This window comes from Aotus nancymaae, unplaced genomic scaffold (assembly GCF_030222135.1).
Source record: "Aotus nancymaae isolate 86718 unplaced genomic scaffold, 86718_ANA_hifiasm-v0.15.2.pri h1tg000008l, whole genome shotgun sequence".
NCBI classification, from domain to species: Eukaryota; Metazoa; Chordata; class Mammalia; order Primates; family Aotidae; genus Aotus; species Aotus nancymaae.
Window position 1 is genome coordinate 15,416,185 of NW_026988419.1, and position 22,569 is coordinate 15,438,753.

At 40.5% G+C, this 22,569-nt stretch overlaps 2 protein-coding genes across 9 annotated transcripts in view; one reads left to right on the forward strand and one right to left on the reverse strand.

The window, feature by feature from the left end:
- Nucleotides 1-19,671, forward strand: part of USP37 (ubiquitin specific peptidase 37) — a 105,223-nt gene extending 85,552 nt beyond the window's left edge. For 3 of the 6 annotated variants that reach the window (XM_064372990.1, XM_064372994.1, XM_064372991.1), the window contains 6 exons: nucleotides 1,811-1,977; nucleotides 6,409-6,469; nucleotides 10,279-10,394; nucleotides 12,792-12,861; nucleotides 14,244-14,382; nucleotides 14,936-19,671. In XM_064372990.1, coding sequence (XP_064229060.1) covers nucleotides 1,811-1,977; nucleotides 6,409-6,469; nucleotides 10,279-10,394; nucleotides 12,792-12,861; nucleotides 14,244-14,382; nucleotides 14,936-15,023 — 641 coding nt within the window. In that variant the 3' untranslated portion in view covers nucleotides 15,024-19,671. Of the gene's footprint in view, nucleotides 1-1,810; nucleotides 1,978-5,625; nucleotides 5,907-6,408; nucleotides 6,470-10,278; nucleotides 10,395-12,791; nucleotides 12,864-14,243; nucleotides 14,383-14,935 lie in introns of those variants that run through there. The other 3 variants (XM_064372995.1, XM_064372996.1, XM_064372997.1) reach the window with 3 other exon arrangements.
- VIL1 (villin 1) overlaps nucleotides 14,831-22,569 on the reverse strand; it is a 36,940-nt gene continuing 29,201 nt past the window's right edge. For all 3 annotated transcript variants that reach the window (XM_012446066.3, XM_012446067.3, XM_064372998.1), the window contains one exon: nucleotides 14,831-21,015. In XM_012446066.3, coding sequence (XP_012301489.1) covers nucleotides 20,902-21,015 — 114 coding nt within the window. In that variant the 3' untranslated portion in view covers nucleotides 14,831-20,901. The remainder of the gene's footprint in view (nucleotides 21,016-22,569) is intronic.

A 22,569-nucleotide genomic window follows, 5' to 3' on the forward strand; every position in this document is an offset into this window, starting at 1 on the left:
AAGAAATTATTGACATCTCTAGGATAATTGTTTTTTGTGTGTTTAATTGGGATTATCTGTAATATAATGTTTTGAACCATTGGATTTTTGCACCAAATAAATTGAGTTTCTTTTCCTCTTTTAATAAATATTCCCAGGCCGGGCGCGGTGGCTCACGCCTATAATCCCAGCACTTTGGGAGGCCGAGGCGGGTGGATCACAAGGTCAAGAGATCAAGACCATCCTGGTCAACATGGTAAAACCCCGTCTCTACTAAAAATACAAAAAAAAATTAGCTGGGCATGGTGGCGCGTGCCTGTAATCCCGGCTACTCAGGAGGCTGAGGCAGGAGAATTGCCTGAACCCAGGAAGTGGAGGTTGCGGTGAGCCGAGATCACGCCATTGCACTCCAGCCTGGGTAACAAGAGCGAAACTCCGTCAAAAATAAATAAATAAATAAATATTCCCTTGACCAGGCACGGAGGCTCACACCTGTAATCCCAGCACTTTGGGAGGCCGAGGTGGGCAGATCACCTGAGGTCAGGCGTTCAAGACCAGACTGACCAATATGGTGAAACCCCGTCTCTACTGAAAATATAAAAATTAGTCGGGCATGGTGGTGGGTGCCTGTAGTCCCAGATACTTGGGAGGCTGAGGTGGGAGAATTGCTTGAACCGGGGAGGCAGAGGTTACATTGAGCTGAGATCATGCCACGGCACTTCAGCCTGAGCAACAGAGCGAGACTCCGTCTCAAAAAAAAAAAATAAAGAGAAATGAAATTGAGAAAAAAACAAAAAGAAAATTGAAAGAGTAATTGTTTTACCTCCCTGAATGTTCGAATGTTTTAAAAATACACTGTATGTTGCCATACACTTGTACAGTACTTACTACTTTTTACTTAGCTCTTTTGATTTAGAATATATACAGTGCTTGTTTGATTATTAATGTGAAAACACTTGTTCAACATACAGTGTAATGGGGAAAATCAGCAGACATTGTGGTTAACACCTGTAATCTCAGTACTATGGGATGCCAAGGCTGGCGGAACTGCTGAGGTCAGGAGTTTGAGATCAGCCTCGCCAATGTGGTGAAACCCCATCTCTACTAAAACACAAAAATTAGCTGGTCATTGATGGTACGTGCCTGTAATCCCAGCTACTTGGTGGCTGAGGTGTGAGAATTGCTTTAATCTGGGAGGCAGAGGTTACAGTGAGCCAAGATCATGCCACTGCATTCCAGCCTGGGCAAGAGAGCAAGACACTGTCTCAAAAACAAAAAAAGGAAAATTGCAATAGTAGTTTGATCATTTTGGCCTAATTCTTACTTCATTTACTCTAAACAATACTTTATGTCCTTGATCAAGTGACACTATGACCTGTGGCTATTTTTTCTTCCCCATCTTTACATAGTATGTTTCTGATGATCAGTTAACTTTTAGAACCATTACTGTAGATCATTTGTTCTCAACCAAGAGCAGTTTTGCCTTCCGGAGGACATACGGTAATGTCTGTCATTTTTGGTTATCACAACTGTAGAGGGTGGATGCTACTAACATGTAGTAGGTAGAGGCCAGAAACACTACTAAACATTCTACAATGCATAGGACATACTCTTCTCACCTCACGCCACAAAAGCTTGTCCCACCCAAACTGTCAATAGCTCTGAGGTCGATCAACCCTGACGTAGATATAGTAAGATGAAATTTTATGTCCTAAGCAAATTATAGATTAAATTAGGGTATACTTTTTGAACAGTAGGTGTCACTCTAGTTCAGAATTTTCCATTTATTAGAGAGGATTTTCCATATTAATGTTATGTTCTGCTTCCTCAGATCCTGCCGGTTTCACTGAGATAACTAAAGACTGTGATGAGAATAAAGAAAACAAAACTCCAGAAGGATCTCAGGGAGAGGTTGATTGGCTTCAGCAGTATGATATGGAGCGTGAAAGGGAAGAGCAAGAGCTTCAGCAGGCTCTGGCTCAGAGCCTTCAAGAGCAAGTAAGAGATATTTATATTGTTACTTTCTCTGTACTTATCTTTCCTCAGAAATAGAATAATAATAACTAATGTGTTGAGCACTTACTATGTGTCAGACGTTGTTCCAGATGATTTACAAAGAGTAAGTCATTGGGAAAAAAAAAAAAAAAAAACGTGTTTGATGCTGGGCTTGGTGGTTCATGCCTGTAATCTCAGTGCTTTGGGAGGCTGAGGTGGGTAGATCACTTGAGGCCAGGAGTTGGAGACCAGCCGAGCTAACATGGCAAAAACCCATCTCTACTAAAAATACAAAAATTAGCCAGGCATAATGGCACACACCTGTAGTCCCAGCTACTCGGAAGGCTGAGGCAGGAGAATCTCTTGAACCCAGGAGGCAGAGGTTGCAATGAGCCGAGATCATGCCACTGCACTGCAACCTGGGTTTGAAACAGGTATATGGGTAGTTTTTCTTTTTTTTAAACTACAAATGAAATAAAATGTATTGTTGATTAGCTTTCATAACTGTAATTCATTGCTTACTAAACCAGGATGGGATATTACAGATTATTCCTAGTCCAAATTTCTTTCTTTTTTTTTTTTTTTAATTTTAATTTTTTTAGAGACAGGATCTTGTTATGTTGCCCAGGCTGGTTTTGAACTCCTGGGCTGAAGCAGTCCTCCTGCTTTGGCCTCCGAAAGTGCTGGGACTGCAGATGTGAGCCACCATGTCTGACTTCCCAGTCCAACATTATTTTATAAACTAGAAACAGCCAGTATACCACCATGATTTTATCATAATATTTTAAGGTGATGTATTTGTTTTGGTCATTTTCTAAGAATATAAATTTTTATGAATTATTTGAACATAGAATTATCAGAAATATTATCTAAAATTTAATTTTCAGATTTAGGTATTAGAACATTTATCTGCCTTTCTGTTTATTTGAGATAGCATCTTGCTCAGTTGCTCAGGCTGGAATGGGAGTAGCTTGATCATAACTCACTGTAGCCTCAACCTCCTGAGCTCAAGTGATCCTCCTGCCTAGGACTCTCAAGTACATGGGACCACAGGAGCACCCACCATGCTCTGCTAATTTTTTTATTTTTAGTTTAGACAGGGTTTCACTGTTACCCAGGCTGGTCTGAAGCTCCTAGGCTCAAGTGGCCCTCCCACCACAACCTTCCAAAGTGCTGGGATTATAGGCATGAGCTATTTACACCCAGCCTCTTCTCTTTTCTTTATGTAGTAGCCTATTTTTCAGTGTTCACTTTATGCCATTTGATTTGCACTGTTACAGTTAGCTGAAATATCAGATTCATAGGCAATAGGATCTGACTTAACAGTTATCTGATCCTGTGCAATCCAAGTCATCTTAGTAAAATTTACCAAGACTCCCTAGAATGCACGGGTGGGTTTAGTTTGAGGCCTGGTTTGGGTTCATCAGATAATCAGATTAAGAAATCTAAGCTGGGTGCTATGACTCACACCTGTAATCTCAGCACTTTGGAAGGCCAAGGCGGGTGAATCCCTTAAGGCTAGGCGTTCTAGACTAGCCTGGCCAACATGGTGACACTCCGTCTCTACTAAAAATACAAAAATTAGCCAGACGTGGTGGTGCACACCTGTATTCCCAGCTGTTCGGGAGGCTGAAGCAAACGAATCACTTGAACCCAGGATTCTATGGTTGCAGTGAGCCGAGATCTCACCACCACACTCCAGCCTGACAAACAGAACAAGATTGTCTCAAAAAAAAGAAAGAAATCTAATTTGGCCAGATAGGGTTCATGCCCATAATCCCAGCACTTTGGGAGGCTAAGATGGACAAATTGCTTGAGCCCAGGAGTTTGAGACCAACCCTGGCAGTATGACAAAACCTTATCTCTACCAAAAATACAAAAATTAGCCCGACGTGATGATGCACACCTGTAGTCCCAGCTACTTGGGTGGCTGCTTGAGCCCAGGAGGCAGAGGTTGCAGTGAGCCAAGATCATGCCATTGCATTGTAATCTGGGAGACAGAGCAAAACTGTCTCAAAAAAGAAAAAAGAAGAAAAAAAGAAATCTAGGCTGGGTATGGTGGCTCACACCTGTAATCCCAGCACTTTGGGAGGCTGAGGCAGGTGGATCACCTGAAGTCAGGAGTTCAAAACCAGCCTGGCCAACATGGTAAAACCCTGTCTCTACTAAAAATACAAAAATTAGCCAGGTGTGTTGGCACATGCCTATAATCCCAGGTACTAGGGAGGCTGAGGCATGAGAATCGCTTGAACCCAGGAGGAGGAGGTTGCAGTGAGCTGATATCACGTCACTGCACTCCAGCCTCAGCTACTGGGCAAGACTCTGTCTCAAAAGAAAAAAATACCTAATTTCTCTAGACCAGTGGTTCTCAATCTTAATTGCACATTCAAATTAACTGGAGAGCTTTAAAAAATACTGGAGTGTTCTGCCCCTGATATAATTGATCTGGAGTGTGGTCTGGGCATCTAGATCTATCTTCTTTTAATCTGGAGTTTTAAAAGGTTCTCCCACTGATTTTTTTTTTTTTGAGACGAAATCTTGCTCTGTCGCCCAGGCTGGAGTGCAATGGCAAGATCTCAGCTCACTACAACCTCCACCTCCCGGTTTCAAGCAATTCTCCTGCCTCAGCCTCAAAGTAGCTGGGATTACTGACACTCACAACCACGTCCATCTAATTTTTGCATTTTAGTAGAGAGAGGATTTTGCCATGTTGGCCAGGTTGGTCTCAAACTCCTTGACCCCAGGTGATCCACCCGCCTCAGCCTCCCAAAGTGCTGGGATTATAGGTGTGAGCCACCATGCCTGGACAAGACTTACTTTTAATATAAATGACCAAGGTCTGATTTCTTAGCAAAAATTTCTTTTTAGTGCATAAAAAGAAAAAATTTACAGCCTCCTTTTTTCATAGATGAAAGACATGTATACTGTTTCTTATCAGCTGACTCAATTAAAACTTCTTCTCAGTTGTGAGGATAGGGTTGTAAGAGGAAGTGTCTTTAGTTTATTAACCTGCGTCATTCTGTTAATAACTAAAAAAGAGTCTTGACTTTTGGTTTCAGAGTAGACTTATTCTGAATAAAGTATAAAATAAATATTTTTTAAGTATAAAATAATTGCTTGAACCCAGGAGGTGGAGATTGCAGTGGGCCAAGATTGCACCTTTGCACTCCAGCCTGGGTGACGGGGTGAGATTCCATCTCAGGAAAAAAACAAACAACTTTATACTTTTAACACAAAAGTATTATATTTTTTCTTATTCATGTGTCATTTGTAAATTATCTTTTCTCTGAAGATGATGAGGGAAATCTGTTGTTATACTCAACATTTCCCTGTTCCTTTTTATAATTAAAATAGTCATCTAGGCTGGGCGAGGTGGCTCACGCTATAATCCCAGCACTTTGGGAGGCCAAGGTGGGAGGATCACTTGAGGCCAGGAGTTCAAGACCAGCCTGGGCAACAAAGCAAGATCTCGTCTCTACATAAATGAAAATGAAAATAAAATAAAGATAGTCATCTAGTTTGAAACATTTCAGGAGATATTGAAGGTACTATTTTTTTTCTAAGAGAACCTCAAATATATCAGAAAATTAACAGTCAGTGGCATTCATTTAGTATTTACCAAGCATCTACTATGTGTCTTGGTTTCTTCAGCAAGAATGAAAATAGAAACCTATGAATAATATCTTGTGGAAATGTTCATCTTGCCATCTGTTATAGACTTAAGGTGAGTAATATGTTAGAGCTGGCTCTCAAAATCAGCTCAGGAGAGCCAATATATGCCCTTCCCAACTTTGCATTCACTATCATGTCATAACTTAAAATTGGCCATGGTGAGAGTATTTATTTTTATATACTTTGGAAATTGGAAAATGCTATAAATCAGACATAAATTTGCTCAGTACCTACTGTGTGCCAGACACTTTGAGTTTTTTGTTTGTTTATTTGAGACAGAGTTTCGCTCTTGTCACCCAGGCTGGAGTGCAATGGTGTGCTCTTGGCTCACTGCAACCTCCATCCACCTCCTGGGTTCAAGTGATTCTCCTGCCTCAGCCTCCTGAGTAGCTGGGCTTACAGGCACCCACTGCCATGCCTGGCTAATTTTTGTATTTTTAGTAGAGACGGGGTTTCACCATGTTGTCCAGGCTGGTCTCGAACTTCTGCCCTCAGGTGATCCGCCTGCCTCGGCCTCCCAAAGTGCTGGGATTACGGGTGTGAGCCAACACACCCAGCTAACTTCTAAGGTTGTGTTTTAAGAGGACAATGTTGAAAAAAGTAAAGAACTTCCCCACATTCCTCAAAAGGTAATATTCCAAAGATGTATAAGGTTATAGAAAGCATTATTAGCAAATGCTTCCAAAGAAACTGATTTTATCCTCTAAATAAGTTTAATCAGTACTTCTTTAAATACCTTAGTTTTTGTTCTTGTCTCTTCAGGAGGCTTGGGAACAGAAAGAAGATGATGACCTCAAAAAAGCTACTGAATTAAGTCTTCAAGGTGTGGAGATCATGTTAATTACTTTTTTTTAATGGTAAAATGTATCACACATAGAAGAACATAAAAAGAGAGTGAGAGTGTGTGTGTGTGTTAGTTTTTATTGTGGGGATAGCATCTTACTCTGTTGTCTAGGCTGGAGTGCAGTGGTGCAGTCTTGGCTCACTGTAACCTCCACCTCTCGGGTTCAAGCAGTTCTCATGTCAGCCTCAGAAGTAGCTGGGACTATCGGTTATGCCATCACACCCGGCTAATTTTTGCATTTTTAGTAGAGACGGGGTTTCACCATGTTGGCCAGGCTGGTCTCAAACTCCAGACCTCAAGTGATCCACTCACCTTAGCCTCCCAAAGTGCCAGGATTATAGGCTAAAATGTGTTTTTTAATAATAAATTTGAATACCTCCCAGGTAAAGAAATAGAACCTTAGAAGTTACCTGTATATCTCTCCTTTTTGTCTTCCTCCCAGGAGAAACCACTATTCTAACATTTATATTCATCTTCAGCTTGCTTTTTTCAAAGTGATTTTTGTCATCTATACCCATATCTCTAACAATATATTTTTTAATTTTGAAAAACTAAACAACAAGAATTATCTATCTGTTTAATGAAAAAGTTATAATTTTGCCACCGTTAAGACTCTTAGAAGAACATAATGTGGCTTTAGTTTCCCCATGAATTTTCAAGAGCTTATTCTGGGGAAGTCAGTGGGCAGTCATGAGTGAGTGTATTCAATAGCATAAGGTTCACATGTCATGGCATTTGGCAGAACTAATATGTGGACTAGGTATTAGAAGTCCATAAGATATAAAGTTGGAAGAAGTAGATGTAGGAATCTGTTTCTCAAATAGCTTTTACCTCATCTTCATTTTATTTCCTCCTTACCCTCCAGTTTCAGAGCTACCTGGTTCCTGGTTCTTCCATGTCTTCTTTTTGGAGACAGAGTCTTGCTCTGTTGCCCAGGGGCTGGAGTGCAGAGGCACGATCTCTGCTCATTGTAACCTCTACCTCCTGGGTTCAAGTAATTCTCCTACTTCAGCCTCCCAAGTAGCTGGGACTACAGGTGTGCACCACCGCGCCCAGTTAATTTTTTTTTTTTCTTTTTGAGACAGAGGTTCACTCTAGTTGTCCAGGCTGGTGTGCAGTAGCATGATCTTGGCTAACTTCAACCTCCGCCTCCCAGGTTCAAGCGATTCTCCTGCCTCAGCCTCCCAAGTAGCTGGGATTACAGGCATGTGCCACCATACCCAACTAATTTTGTATTTTTAGTAGAGGCAGGGTTTTGCCATGTTGGCTGGTCTCAAATTCCTGACCTCAGGTAACCCACCCACCTCGGCCTCCCAAAGTGCTGGGATTACAGGCGTGAGCCACTGCGCCTGACCTCATTCTTAAATATTTATGTGATTGTAAATCCACACTATACTGTGATTTTAGTGGAGCTAATTATATTTTAAAGCAAATAACCATATATGTACAAATGGGATTCTTTATTTAACACCATTTTATTTATCTTCTGGGATTCTTAACACCATTAGTAAAGATGGATGCTTCCAATAGACACATATTGTTAAAGAAAATATAGCCGGGCGCGGTGGCTCAAGCCTGTAATTCCAGCACTTTGGGAGGCCGAGACAGGTGGATCACGAGGTCAAGAGATCGAGACCATCCTGGTCAACACGGTGAAACCTCGTCTCTACTAATACAAAAAAAATTAGCTGGGCATGGTGGCACGTGCCTGTAATCCCAGCTACTCAAGAGGCTGAGGCAGGAGAATTGCCTGAACCCAGGAGGTGGAGGTTGCGGTGAGCCGAGATCGCGCCATTGCACTCCAGCCTGGGTAACAAGATTGCGAAACTCCATCTCAAAAAAAAAAAAAAGAAAATATAGATCTTGGCCGGGCGCAGTGGCTCATACCTGTAATCCCAGCACTTGGGAGGCCGAGGCAGGCGGATCACAAGGTCAGGAGTTCGAGACCAGCCTAACCAACATGGTAAAACCCCATCTCTACTAAAATACAAAAATTAGCCGGGTGTAATGGTGGGTGCCTGTAATCCCAGCTACTTGGGAGGCTGAGGCAGGCGAATTGCTTGAACCCAGGAGGAGGAGGAAGAGGTTGCAGTGAGCCAAGATTGTGCTACTGCACTCCAGCCTGGGCGACAGAGCCAGACTTAAAAATTTTTTAAATTAAAAAAATTTAAAAATGTAAAAAAGGAAAATATAGATCTTGGATTTATTTGTTTAGTATATCTTAGGTGAAATTTAAGAGTTAAAAGTTGAATTTCCTTTACTTTTTTGCTACATTTCAAGAAACGATTTCTTTTTTTTTGGTTGGAATCTCGCTCTGTTGCCAGGCTGGAGTGCAGTGGGGCAATCTCGGCTCACTGCAACCTCCACCTCCGGGGTTCAAGTGATTCTGCTGCCTCAGCCTCCCAAGTAGCTGGGACTACAGGCATATGCCACCACTCCCAGCTAAGTTTTGTATTTTCAGTAGAAATGGGGTTTCACCTTGCTGGCCAGTATGGTCTTGATCTCTTGACTTCGTGATCTGGCGGCCTCAGATCCCAAAATGTTGGGATTTCAGGCGTGAGCCACTTTGCCCGGCCAAGAAATGATTTAATACAAAGAAAAAAGAATACTGACTTTTAATAATCCTTTTTCTGTGAGGATAATTTATGTCTGCTAATGACACCAAGTACTTGAAATCTAACATATATAGCTTATATATAGAACTTAGTGAAATTGGATTATATGTAAAATTATATTGTTTTCCACTTTTATGCCTTTCTTTTTTTTTTTTTTTTTTGAGACGGAGTTTCGCTCTTGTTACCCAGGCTGGAGTGCAATGGCGCAATCTCGGCTCACCAAAACCTCCGCCTCCTGGGTTCAGGCAATTCTCCTGCCTCATCCTCCTGAGTAGCTGGGATTACAGGCATGCGCCACCATGCCCAGCTAATTTTTTGTATTTTTAGTAGAGACGGGGATTTCACCATGTTGACCAGGATGGTCTCGATCTCTTGACCTCGTGATCCACCCGCCTCGGCCTCCCAAAGTGCTGGGATTATAGGCGTGAGCCACCGCACCCGGCCCACTTTTATGCCATTCTTATGAGGATTAGATTACTTTATCATATAAATATATTTAAAAGAAAAAGAGCATTTCTTTTATAGCTACCCATGTCTGCTGTGTTCCCCAGAGTGGGCTGAGCATGTTGGACCCTCATACTATATTTTATGTTTTCTTAGAATGATAAAATGTGTACTTCAAGCTATTTTATCTTCCTAATTGTATCTCTTATGTCTATTCCAAGAACTTTTTTTTTTTTTGATGTGGAGTTTCACTCTTGTTTCCCAGGCTGGAGTGCAATGGTGCAATCTCGGCTCACTGCAACCTCCACCTCCAGGGTTCAAGCAATTCTCCTGCCTCAGCCTCCCGAGTAGCTGGGATTACAGGCACGCGCCACTATGCCCGGCTAATTTTTTTTTTTTTTTTCTTTTGAGATGAAGTCTCACTCTGTCACCCAGGCTGGAACACAGTGGTGCCATCTCAGCTCACTGCAACCTCTGCCTCCCAGGTTCATGTGATTCTCCTGCATCAGCCTCCTGAGTAGCTGGGATTACAGGCATGCACTGCCACGCCTAATTTTCATATTTTTAGTAGAGACAGGGTTTCACCATGTTGGTCAGGCTGGTCTCAAACTCCTGATCTCAGGTGATCCAGTTGCCTCAGCCTCCCAAAGTGCTGGGATTACAGGCGTGAGCCATCATGCCCAGCCTATTCCAAGAACTTTTATAAGATTTTGTCTTTGTATTCTTCAGAGTTTAACAACTCCTTTGTGGATGCATTGGGTTCTGATGAGGACTCTGGAAATGAGGATGTTTTTGATATGGAGTATACAGAAGCTGAAGCTGAGGAACTGAAAAGAAATGCTGAGGTAATTTTTTCATCCCTGAGTACAGTTGGTCAGATTCAGTGTCAATCCTGCTCTTTATTTCAAAGGCCTCACTTTCAATGTCCATTGCAGGTTCATTTCTGCCCTCTCAGCAGCCATCAGATAGTCTCATTTTCTCTTGTCATTTACTCTTCATTTCTCACATACAAGAGTCAAAACAAAACAAAAAAACAGGAATACATCTTGACCACTTTACATGCATGTTTGATAAGAACTCAGTAAAGGCATGTGTGTATTAAATTACTTTTAGTTAGCTGGGCACGGTGGCTCACGCCTGTAATCCCAGCACTTTGGGAGGCTGGGGCAGATAGATAATCTGAGGTCAGGCATTCGAGACCAGCCTGACCAGCACGGTGAAACCCCATCTCTACTAAAAATGCAAAAATTAGCCAGGTGTGGTGGCGCACACCTGTAATCCCAGCTACTCAGGAGGCTGAGACAGGAGAATTGCCTGAACCCGGGAGGTGGAGGTTCCAGTGAGCTGAGATCATGCCATTGTACTCCAGCCTGGGCAACAAGAGTGAAACTCTGTCTCAAGAAAAAATAAATAAAATTACCTTTAGTTCCATCAAATAGGTGTATTATCTTCATGGTTAAATATCAAAAACAGTTTGTTGTTGCTCACTGAAAACTGTTGAATTGGTGATGTTAATTAGGGCACATTGAACTCTTTTTTTTTTTTTTGCCCCTTAAATAATTGCTTTTTCCCCTGCAAATTTTGATTATCCAGGATCCTACTATCCTAACACATTACTGTCAGCACTTTGACTTATATTTTTGTTATCCTCTCCTCCACATATGCTTTTTAAAAAGTCAGAAGTATAGTTTTTATCCCATTTGTTTTTTTTGTTCTAGAGTCAGAGTCTCTCTGTGTTGCCCAGGCTGGCTTCAAACTCCTGGGCTCAAGGGATTCTCCTGCCTTAGCCTTCCATATGTCAGACTGGAGGCACACACCGCCACACCAAGGTTATCCTATTTTTTAACGAGTAGTTATTTATAAGCTTATTTTTAATGGCTGTGCTATATTGTCTCAAATGAATATTCTATTAATTTTTAGCTAACATTGAATATTTGTCTAAGTTGTTTCTAATTTTTCACTATAATAATGTGTTGGGAAACTGTATGCTTGCAGCATTTTCCATATTTTATTTTTATTTTTTTTGAGACAGAGTCTAGCTCTGTCAGCTCACTGCAACCTCCACCCCCTGGGCTCAAGCCATTCTCATGCCTCAGCCACCCAAGTAGCTGGGATTGCAGGCACAAGCCACCATGCCCAGCTATTTTTTTTTATTTTTAGTAGAGATGGAATTTCACCGTTTTGGCCAGGCTGGTCTCAAATTCCTGGCCTCAAGGGATCTACCCATCTCTGCCTCCCAAAGTGTTGGGATTATAGGCATGAGGCACTGTGCCTGGCCAAACACAGAGTTCTCTTTTTCTTTTTTTTTAAGTCAAGGTCTGTCTCTCTCTCCCAAGCTGGAGTACAGTGGCGTGTGTTCTTGACTGATGCATTTTCCATAGTTTTTTGTTTTTGTTTTTGTTTTTTTTTTAGAGACAGGATTTCACCATGTTGGTCAGGCTGGTCTTGAACTCCTGACTTCAGGTGATCCGCCCGCCTTGGCCTCCCAAAGTGCTGGGATTACAGGCATGAGCCACCGCACCTGGCCCGCATTTTCCATAGTTTAGAGTTTATTTTTTTAGATTTTTCAGAAGTAAGTTACTAAATCGAAGTTTATGAACATTTTAAGTTTCTGGTTTACGTATAGCCATATTCCTTCCCGAAATTTTACCTTATAGTGCTGTCTGCAGTGCATGAATATCACTTTTCAGTTTTGCTTTATTTTGCCAACTATGTTTTAATCGTATTTTCATAATATTTAAAATGTAAAAGTTCACTCTGATCCCTACAGCAACATAGCAGCTCTTTTAATATTTTCATTGTATTGTCCAATGCCTAACAAGATCTTAACATAACTGTTTTTAATAGAGCTATAGTTACTATGTGCATTCATATGGGTTTGGAAAACAAGTTAACATGTTGCTGATCCATGTAATTTTTTTATATAACAACATTATTATATTGAATTGATATGCTAACCAGTCAGCTATTATTGGGTAGATTGTTAGTTCCAACTTTTCACTAGATAATGCCACAGTAAATAATTTGACACATATACTCTTCTTTTGACTTATTTCCTTAGAATAATTTCTTAGTTGGGGGTGGAATTCTTGAGTCAAAGCATGTAAACTGATTTTTAAATTGATTCTTACTATGCCACACACCAAGGCATAGCCATGTCAGCTTTGATAATAAATTTATATTCAGTGTTTTGCTTTTATTCAAATGAAGACTTAAAAGTTATACCCACTTCTGTTTTCCAGACAGGGAATCTGCCTCATTCCTACCGGCTCATCAGTGTTGTCAGTCACATTGGTAGCACTTCTTCTTCAGGTGAATAGCCATCATGATTTCAGCATTTTATAAATGAAGTAGTCAGCATTTGCTCTTTATTACATTGCTCTTTGCCTAGCTTCATAAGGATGTTTTTCTTTTTTTTTTTTTTTTTTTGAGACTCAGTCTTACTCTCTCACCCAGGCTGGAGTGCAGTGGCACAATCTTGGCTCGCTGCAGCCTTCACCTCCTGGATCCAAGTGATTCTCCTATCTCAGCCTCCCAAGTAGCTGAGATTACAGGCATGCACCACCACGCCCAGCTAACTATTACATTTTTAGTAGAGATAGGGTTTCACCATGTTGGCCAGACTGGTCTTGAACTTCTGTGATCAAGAGATCCACCTACCTCAGCCTCCCAAAGTGCCAGGATAATAGATGTGAGCCACTGCACCCAGCCCCTGAAGTACAAGTTTTTCAAGAAAATCTTTGAAATCTACTTTGATCACACTCAATGTGAATTGTGTCAATAGTTGTAACTGATTTGATTTCTCTATTCATAAGTGACCTAAATTCCTCTGAGCACAATACATTTATCAAAAACAGTGTCCCAGTGTAGTATATGCTTCCTTAATTCTCTGTGTACTTACATATATTTTTTTCTTTTTTTTTTTTTTTTTTTTCAAGAGACAGGGTCTCACTCTGTCACCAGGCTAGAGTGCAGTGGCACCATTGTTAGCTCATTGCAGCATTGAACTGCTGGGCTCAGGAGCTCAAGAGATCCTCCTACCTCAGCATGCTGAGTAGCTGAGACTACAGGTGGATGCCACCACACCTGGCTAATTTTTAAATATTTTTTGTATGAATAGGTTCTTGCTTTGTTGTCCAGGCTGGTCTCAAATTCCTGGCCTCAAGCAGTCCTCCTGCCTTGGCCTCCCAAAGTGCTGGGATTACAGGAGTGAGCCACTGTTCCTGGCCTGTATGTGTTTTCTCAGTGGGTTTTGGACACAATGTTGAGGATAAGATGGATACGGTAGCTTTTTTTCTCTTTCTCAAACTTCCTATACCTGAGATAAATTCAGTGTGTTTTTAGGCCGGGTGCGGTTGCTCACCCCTGTAATCCTAGCACTTTGGGAGGCCGAGGTGGGCGAATCACAAGATCAAAGAGATCAAGACCATCCTGGCTAACATGGTGAAACCCCATCTCTACTAAAAATACAAAAAAAAATTAGCCAGGCATGGTGGCATGTGCCCGTAATCGCAGCTACTCGGGAGGCTGAGGCAGGAGAATCACTTGAATCTGGGAGGCGGAGGTTGCAGTCAGCCAAATTGTGCCACTGCACTCCAGCCTGGGCAACAGAGTGAGACTAGTTCTCAAAAAAAATAAAAAATAAATTCAGTGTGTTTTTAAAAACCTCGATTTTAAGATGTTATTTGTTTCAGGTCATTACATTAGTGATGTGTATGACATTAAGAAGCAAGCGTGGTTTACTTACAATGACCTGGAGGTATCAAAAATCCAAGAGGCTGCTGTGCAGAGTGATCGAGATCGGAGTGGTTACATCTTCTTTTATATGCACAAGTAAGAAACTTTGTCAGATTTGAAATAATGAGTTAAAAATCACCTGAACCCTTTTTTTTTTCCTTTGAGGATAACATCTTCCCATCAGTTGACGGTTGACAATTTTTGGGTTTTGTTATCTTTGGTTAGGGTCCATCTCTTGATATTTCCTTGAAAGTCTAGAATATTTTCTTTCATAAGTCAGCCTTAATTGCTCATTACACAGTAGTATCTAGGTATGGAAGGTAAGACAGTTTGTTTTATGATAGAAGATGTCCTATCATAAGTCTTTTCAGTCATCCAGTTTTATCAGCTAGAAAATCTGATTTATATGGATGGGAATTACATAGCATGTTCATTAAAGCCAACTGTTGTCAGTTACCCTCTGTTCTCAAAAATGAGCATTCAAAGGGTTAAGATCAAATGAGTAAGCTGCTTATTTAATAAAATACAGGCATGAAGTGGAATATAAAGGCTTTATCTGTATCAATTTTATTTTACTTTTTCTCCTGTTTATTCTTTGGTTCTGCTTATTAAATTTCCTGGGGTTTTTTTTTGCTTATTTTATTTTAAGGGAGATCTTTGATGAGCTGCTGGAAACAGAAAAGAACTCTCAGACACTTAGCATGGAAGTGGGGAAGACTACCCGTCAGGCCTTGTGAGGAACAAACTTCTGGGTTGGCAGTGTGCACTGCGTATTTTTCTTCCTGCTGCCCACCTCACCTTTCCTCTGCTGAAGGAGAATTTGGAATTCTACTTGATGCGGGAGCAACAAACAGCTCAGGGCCAAACCAAAAGACAAAAATTGGAGTTACGAAGAATGCTCCATGCTATTTTATGGAAACTTTGGTCTCACATCTGTAGCTGATTATCCTTTTTCTCCTATAAGAGTGGCACTTCCTTTTGTCTTAGGAACACAGGTTGTAAACATATATATATCTGTGTATGTGTACACACACACACACACACACACGGGATGAATGGAGCCTTAAAGAGTTAGGATGAGCCACCAGAATATGCCTGTTCAAAATTAATAGCACAGCAGTTTGGAGAAGAAATGAAAGTGTCAAAGAGTCCATTCACCTGAGATATGTGTAAAGATATGCTTATCAGTTGGCTTTTAGCTTTTATGTTCCTTGAGTAGTTTCACTCAAGTCTATAACCTTTTGTATGTGTTTGCTTATTAGTAAGGTTCACTGGAAAGCCAGCTCTTCATGTTACACTAATGACAGTTTGTTCTCTTTGCAAGAGAGGGGCATTGCTGTCACCTGACTTGAGGAGCTGTTTGTTATTGTTGTCATTGTTGTTTGCGAATTTCATGAATTTGTGATGTCTTTGCTGTTTACACGCAGTCCCAAGAATGGATTGTTGGTGCTTTGGAATGTGTTATAGTCCCACATTTGATATTCCTTGTATACTTTGTGTTTTCTCTAAGGAAATTTCTTCACACAGTATGTTCATCATATATCATCATTATTATGGTGGTGAAGATAGACTCTTTCTTATTTTTTGTCATTCTTCCATTGAGCAGCATTACCCTAATGGATTGCAACCAAAACTTTAAACAGGTGGAAAGATAATATTTCTTCAACTGGGACTCCCCAGCAGGAATACTTAGGGATAAGGAAGAATGCTAGCATCTCTGTCTCTCAAACATAAGGAGGATAAGAAGAGTTGTTCTGGTAAACTAAAATTCTGGACCACTGAAGCTAAAAGCCCTATTGCAAGTGTGAAATTAAGTACTTGAGCTATAGGAAAACCTCGATCATTTAACCATTTACTGTCTGGCTTTGCCCTTAAAATAGGGTCGCAATTAACATGTGATTGGCTTAGGTAATCCCAAGAACTAACAAATAACAAAAGGTGCATAATTTATTTATCTACTTTTTAGGTGCTCAAGTTGAGGCAAAGTAGAGCAGCAACATTAAGTGCTATGCTAGTCACTTAGCTGACATAACCAGCTCAGTTAAGCAGCTTATGAAACTATATAAAGAATTATTTTAAGGATGGAATTCCGTCCATAAAATAATTTTATAAGCCCAGATATCATTAGAATCTCACAGAGTTAAGTATAGCAAAATGAAACCTTCATTGTTTTCTTTCATGTTTTTTCTTTTGTTACAAACAAGGGGATTATTCTTTAGTTCCCAGAGTTAGGGACAAAACCACATCAGCTTTTCAGAAGGAAAAAAGCATTTAAAAACCCACCATCACATGAGAGAATTGCTTGAACCCAGGAGGAAGAAGTTGCAGTGAGCCATTATCGCACCATTGCACTCCAGCATGGGTGACAGAGTGAGACTCCATCTCAAAAAAAAAAAAAAAAACACAAACCACCATCACAGAAGGTGCAACATCTATTCTGAAAGATTGTCTTAAGAGAGCTCCAGCCCTACTCTTGAAACTTGGATATATTCTCACCTAGTAATCTATTCTAAATTTTTATTCTTTGAATTATAAATGGCCTCAGCAGTTTTGCTTAACTACTGATAAATGCTTTGCCTCCTACCATCTACCTATATACATTATTGTGATGAATGTTCCAAAATGATAGAGTGGTAGAAAATGCCAGAGGTGTTTAGAGCAGAGGAAAATATTTTTTTAAAACTAGCTTTAAATTTTTGTTTCATTTCTACCAGGAGCCTCTTTTGGTTTGGTTTGGTTTGGTTTTGCTTGAAAATAACTGGTTTTCTCATAAATGAGTGAAGTGGTGATAAAATTCTTTGGCTAGTTACTAATTCTCTTACCTGTCTTTGCATTTGAGAGGCACTGTTAAAAATTACTGGGAAAGATTTAAAGTAAGGGCTGCATTAAAACATGGAGAAAAATAGAAATATGCCATAAGTCTAGATTGCCTCATGAAGCAGCCTCATATGAATTGCTTTCATAGCTTTCATGTGTGTATGGTTTAGAAATCCACTTACCTCAGAAACCTGATTTGATCTTTGTGTCTTGGGCAGGAGTTGTTGAAAATAGGTTATTGGAGTATGTGAGTTATCTCTCACTGCTCATGTACTTGCATGCTTGGGACTCAAATTTTACTTGATGTCTGTCCATTCTTGTGGCCCTTCTCCTTTTTTTACTCCTTTAATTTACTTCTTTGACTACCAGTGGAGGTTTCAGCTGGACTATGTTGATGGGGTTTGTTGTTTTTTTTGAGCTGGCTGTATATATTTTAAAATTATAAATAGATAATATATTATTTTTTTGCACAGTGTGATCAGTTTGCCCATTATTGGAGGATGGGGCAGTTAGCATGTTGGGGCCAGGAAGGGACAAGTTAGATAAGGACTGAGTGCTTCCATTGCAGGCAGTTTGCACAATACCTAAATTAACCTTCCTATTGAAAATACCAAATGTGTGGTTATATTACTTTAAATGACATTGAATTGGAACTTGATAGCAATTAGTTCTACATACAATCTTTTGATCTTTGTTGGAATTTTAAAGGAAAAATAAACAATTTCATATTTGTTGATTTTAATCCCTTAATATTACTGAAGGTTGGAAAGTTGCACGTGGCTGGATGCTGTTAATTTCTTTAATAGCCATGACTATAATTTAGGCCTATGAGAGGATTAGACTGTTTCATAGGGATATATCATATGTGTGTGCACACTCATGCTTTTTGTCTCAGCAGGATATAATAAGCAAATCCATGAATTGATCTTCTGTTAATACTTTGATTCCAAAAGTTTTGTTTACTTGCTGTGGTCTGTTCATTCTGGGCCTAACTTAAAAGGCTCAATAACAAATACAACAAATGTAAATGTGTTTACATTTTAAGACATAATGCAGTGGTACTTACAGATCAGTCAGTTAACTACAGAAAGCAAATGTTAGACCACACATTTGTTTTCTCCTTGATCAAGTGTAAAATTCTGAAACAGAGGCTTTAAAATCTAAAACCTCAGCGAAATAATCCATGAATTTACTTATTTTTCCACATCGTGTATAGTTACTGTTATTTAACTGTACACATGTACAGCTACGGATATAGTTGTATAATGAAAATTATCTGCAAACACCTAAAGAGAAAAAAAGTAGTTTGTAAACTCACTTGTGAGCTACTAAAAAGAGGTTATATTAAAGCAAATAAAAATATTATCCTTCTTTGCCCTCTGAAATGACCGCAGTGGATACTCTCCCATTTTGGGAGTGTAGGGGGACCTTTTTAACTTAATTGACCCCCTCCAGGTGGTCTTTTGTTTTAAACAGGGGAAACAGAGCTGGATCTCCAAGTACATGGGGATTTTTGTATATATAGGAGATTTTTTGGGAAAATCAACAACCCAACACCAGATGCAAGGCACATAAAGGTGTTCCAATAAAATGGATAGATGTCTTTTTCCTCCCCATTTTGCTTTGTACTGAGTAATGCACTCTTACAAGTATATACAAAAATTAAATAGACTTCTGTCCTCTAAAGTCTTTCTATTGCATTACTTCAAAATTCTAATTTTGTCTCTATTGATATGTCTTATTAACATCTGAAAAATTTTATTTTATTGGAAAATTCTAGTTTGTTAGGCCTTGAGAGTTTTGTGACAATTATTTTGCTGTGTTTCACCACAATCATTCACCTTATGGCATGCTTTGATTACTAGACTTGAGGCAGTCTCATTCATTGTATCAGACTTATATACAATTAGTAAGTTGTTTCCATGTGTGCTATAAGTCTGAGGTGTATAGAGTTTTTATTAAAAAGTGTGCCAGTCTGAATGTAAGCATTTGATTTTGTAACATTGGACTTTTCTTAAAAGTACAGAGGTTCAAAGTATAGGTATGTCTATTGGCATAAGAATAGAGTGGGTGAGGGTCTGGACCAGGATACAGGTTTGCCTGGTCAGATGCCAGAACAAAGAAGAGCAGTCAACTAAACTGGTCTGTTTCAAAAATAGTGGGCCTGTGTGAAGAGTGAGACCACATGTGGGTGTGCACACCTCTTGTCCCCAGGTTTCCCTCCCTCTGAGCTTTTCCTTCCCTCCCTAACTTCTCTGGCCTATTGTCAATGTTGTTTCTTTATACTTAAAGAGAGAAAAACAATGAGATTCCTACACTTTGCCTAATTGAGCCACTACCAGGTTTTCTGGCAGCTGTGGCCACATTATTTGTGAGGTGATTTTTTTTCTTTATGTTCAGAGTGACTTTTGATTCTGATTCTTTATGTTTTGTATGGAGCGGCACTTTTATCTGTGTTTTAGCAGAACTGTTCCTCTGTATCCTTTACGGTTTTTCCTTGTTTTTGTTTCCTTTTTAAATTATGCATAGAGTTTTTTTGAGACGAAATTAAAGCCTTTGTTAACCTTCTGTTGATTGGACTGTTATTTCTGAAAAGGACCCATTCTTGCTGATACTTACAACAACCTGTTCAAAGTTGTGGAAATCATCTTCTGTTGGCTTTCTGACTTGGAATTCCTTGCAGCACTGTTACTTCTTAAAGGTAACAGAATGGCAAACTAGTGTTCGGCCATAGTCACCATTGATTCCTGTTATTTTCATCTGAGGAGTCTGTGAAGCTTTGCAGAGGCTTCTGGGTAAGTTTGTAAACCTAGTATCGACCTTCACTACGCTTTTCCTTTGCCTTTTTTTTTTTTTTTTTTTTGAGACAGAGTTTTGCTCTTGTTGCCCAAGCTGGAGTGCAATGGCGCGATCTCAGCTCACCGCAACCTCCGCCTCCTGGTTTCAGGCAATTCTCCTGCCTCAGCCTCCGGAGTAGCTGGGATTACAGGCACACACCACCATGCCCAGCTAATTTTTTGTATTTTTAGTAGAGACGGGGTTTCACCATGTTGACCAGGACGGTCTCGATCTCTTGACCTTGTGATCCACCTGCCTCGGCCTCCCAAAGTGCTGGGATTACAGGCGTGAGCCACCGCGCCCGGCTCCTTTGCCTTATTATTAAGGGTTGAGAGAAGGAGTGAAATAGTATTTGCATTTCATACTTGCCTTTAGGTCTCAAGCTTAGCCCCAGTGGATGTGCTGCTCTCACTGGGTACTGTTTGGCATTTGTGAAACCTCCTAAGAGGGCAATCTTGTGGCCCATTCAACTCTCCTCAATCCTCTAACTTACCCACTGAATAAGGCAGTAAGGAAAGTACATGTGAAAAGGAAAAGCTGTTACTCTGGGGATGTTGTAAACCTGCAAAATGCTTCAGCCTACCTTCCATAGATAAAAATGAGTCATGATAGAGGACAAGCTAGGTAGTGTCTCAGAACTCTAATGTTCCATGGAGTGTTTCCCTGCTCTTCTAAGAAGAGAAAGCTCTAGAAAAGAAGTATTAAAAGTGATGGAACACCTCAGGATAAAAACAATCTAGTGACCGTCCTAGAAGTTCAAATGAGGACCATAGCCTCCTTTTGGGATATCATCTTTCTGAAGGAACAGGTAAATTACTAAACAAAAGTGGCATTTGCCCATAGAAGTTTGTGCTCATAGGCACAACTGTAAAATTTCACTTCAATTGGTATAGGACTAATACCGGTGATAAAACCCCACAATTACGGTAGGGTGCTGCTTTACAACCACAGCCACTCTTCTCAAAATAGTCCTTTTTCTTTCTTGAGGTTTTGTTGCTTCCATCGAGGCAGAGCAGAGAAGGCAGTTGGAGTCATCCCGAAAGCCTGAGTGAAATCTTCAATGGACAGGTGTTCCTAGAAGAGGAGAGGGCCCAGAGGGCAAAAGTCACATATCCTTCCCTCCTCCCTCACTCCCAGGCCCTGTTTGCTCTGATAAGTCATATAATCAAATAAATGCAGAATAAAAACAAACAATGTCAGGAGAGCCAGGAAAGGGATGCAAAGGAGGCAACTGGTATTTTGGTATTCCAGAGGTTTGATCCTGAATTTTTTTTTTTTTTGAGACCATGTCTTGCTCTGTTGCCCAGGCTGGCATGCAGTGGCACAAACTCAGCTCACTGCAACCTCCACCTCCCAGTTTCAAGAGATTCTCCTGTCTCAGCCTGGAGACCAAGTAGCTAGGATTACACGCACGCGCCACCATGCCCAGCTAGTTTTTGTATTTTTAGTAGAGATGGGGTTTTACCATGTTGGCCAGGCTGGTCTTGAACTCCTGTCCTCAAGTGATCCACCCACCTTGGCCTCCCAAAGTACTGGGATTACAGGCATGAGCCACCACGCCCAGCCTGATCTCTGAATTTTTAACAATGAAAAGGATAGCAGTGTGGTAGCTTGAGTATTTTTCTATTAGGGTCAAGTTCAAATTAGCCCAAATAAGAATTAGGACTCTTTCTAAGCCTTAGTTCTCCTCTCTATTAAATGGGGAATGTTTCTTTCTTTCTTTTTTTCAGACAGAGTCTCAGTCTATTGCCCGGGCTGGAGTGCAGTGGTGCACAATCTCAGCTCACTGCAACCTCCTCCTCCCAAGATCACACCACGGTACTTCAGCCTGGGCAACAGAGTGAGACTCTGCCTAAAAAAAAACCAACTTGTTAAACCTCATCAGTTTTTTATATTCTGTGAATGTGTCAGATTATTTTGTAGGAGCAGGTTTTGCTTAGAGAGTGGGAGGGTAGCAGCAGAAGGTACAACTGAGGTTGGGGGAAGGAGTGCAAGAGAAGACACTAGGAAGGCCAAAGGACAAATTCCAAACTAAATGTTGCCTAGCTATTTGAGCAGAAAAAAATATTTGGATAAACAACTTGTACCAGCTTCTCTCATCCTGTGAGTGATCCAGAAGATTAGATAGCAGTTTTACCTTTTTACTCTTGGCTTGGAAATCACAACTGGGAGTCACTACCTTTCTAAGCCTTGGTGGTCTTCAGCCATAAGATGAAGAAATTCACTGAAATGACCTTTGTTCCCAGCACTAAGATGATAGGATAATGATACTGTTTTCTTGTGGTTTTTTTTTTTTTTTTTTTTTTGGAGACAGAGTTTCGCTCTCGTTACCCAGGCTGGAGTGCAATGGCGCGATCTTGGCTCACCGCAACCTCCGCCTCCTGGTTTCAGGCAATTCTCCTGCCTCAGCCTCCTGAGTAGCTGGGATTACAGGCATGCGCTACCATGCCCAGCTAATTTTTTTTTTGTATTTTTAGTAGAGACGGGGTTTCACCATGTTGACCAGGATAGTCTCGATCTCTTGACCTCGTGATCCACCCGCCTCGGCCTCCCAAAGTGCTGGCATTACAGGCGTGAGCCACCGCGCCCAGCCAATGATACTGTTTAAGGCAAGTTAAATACCCTCAA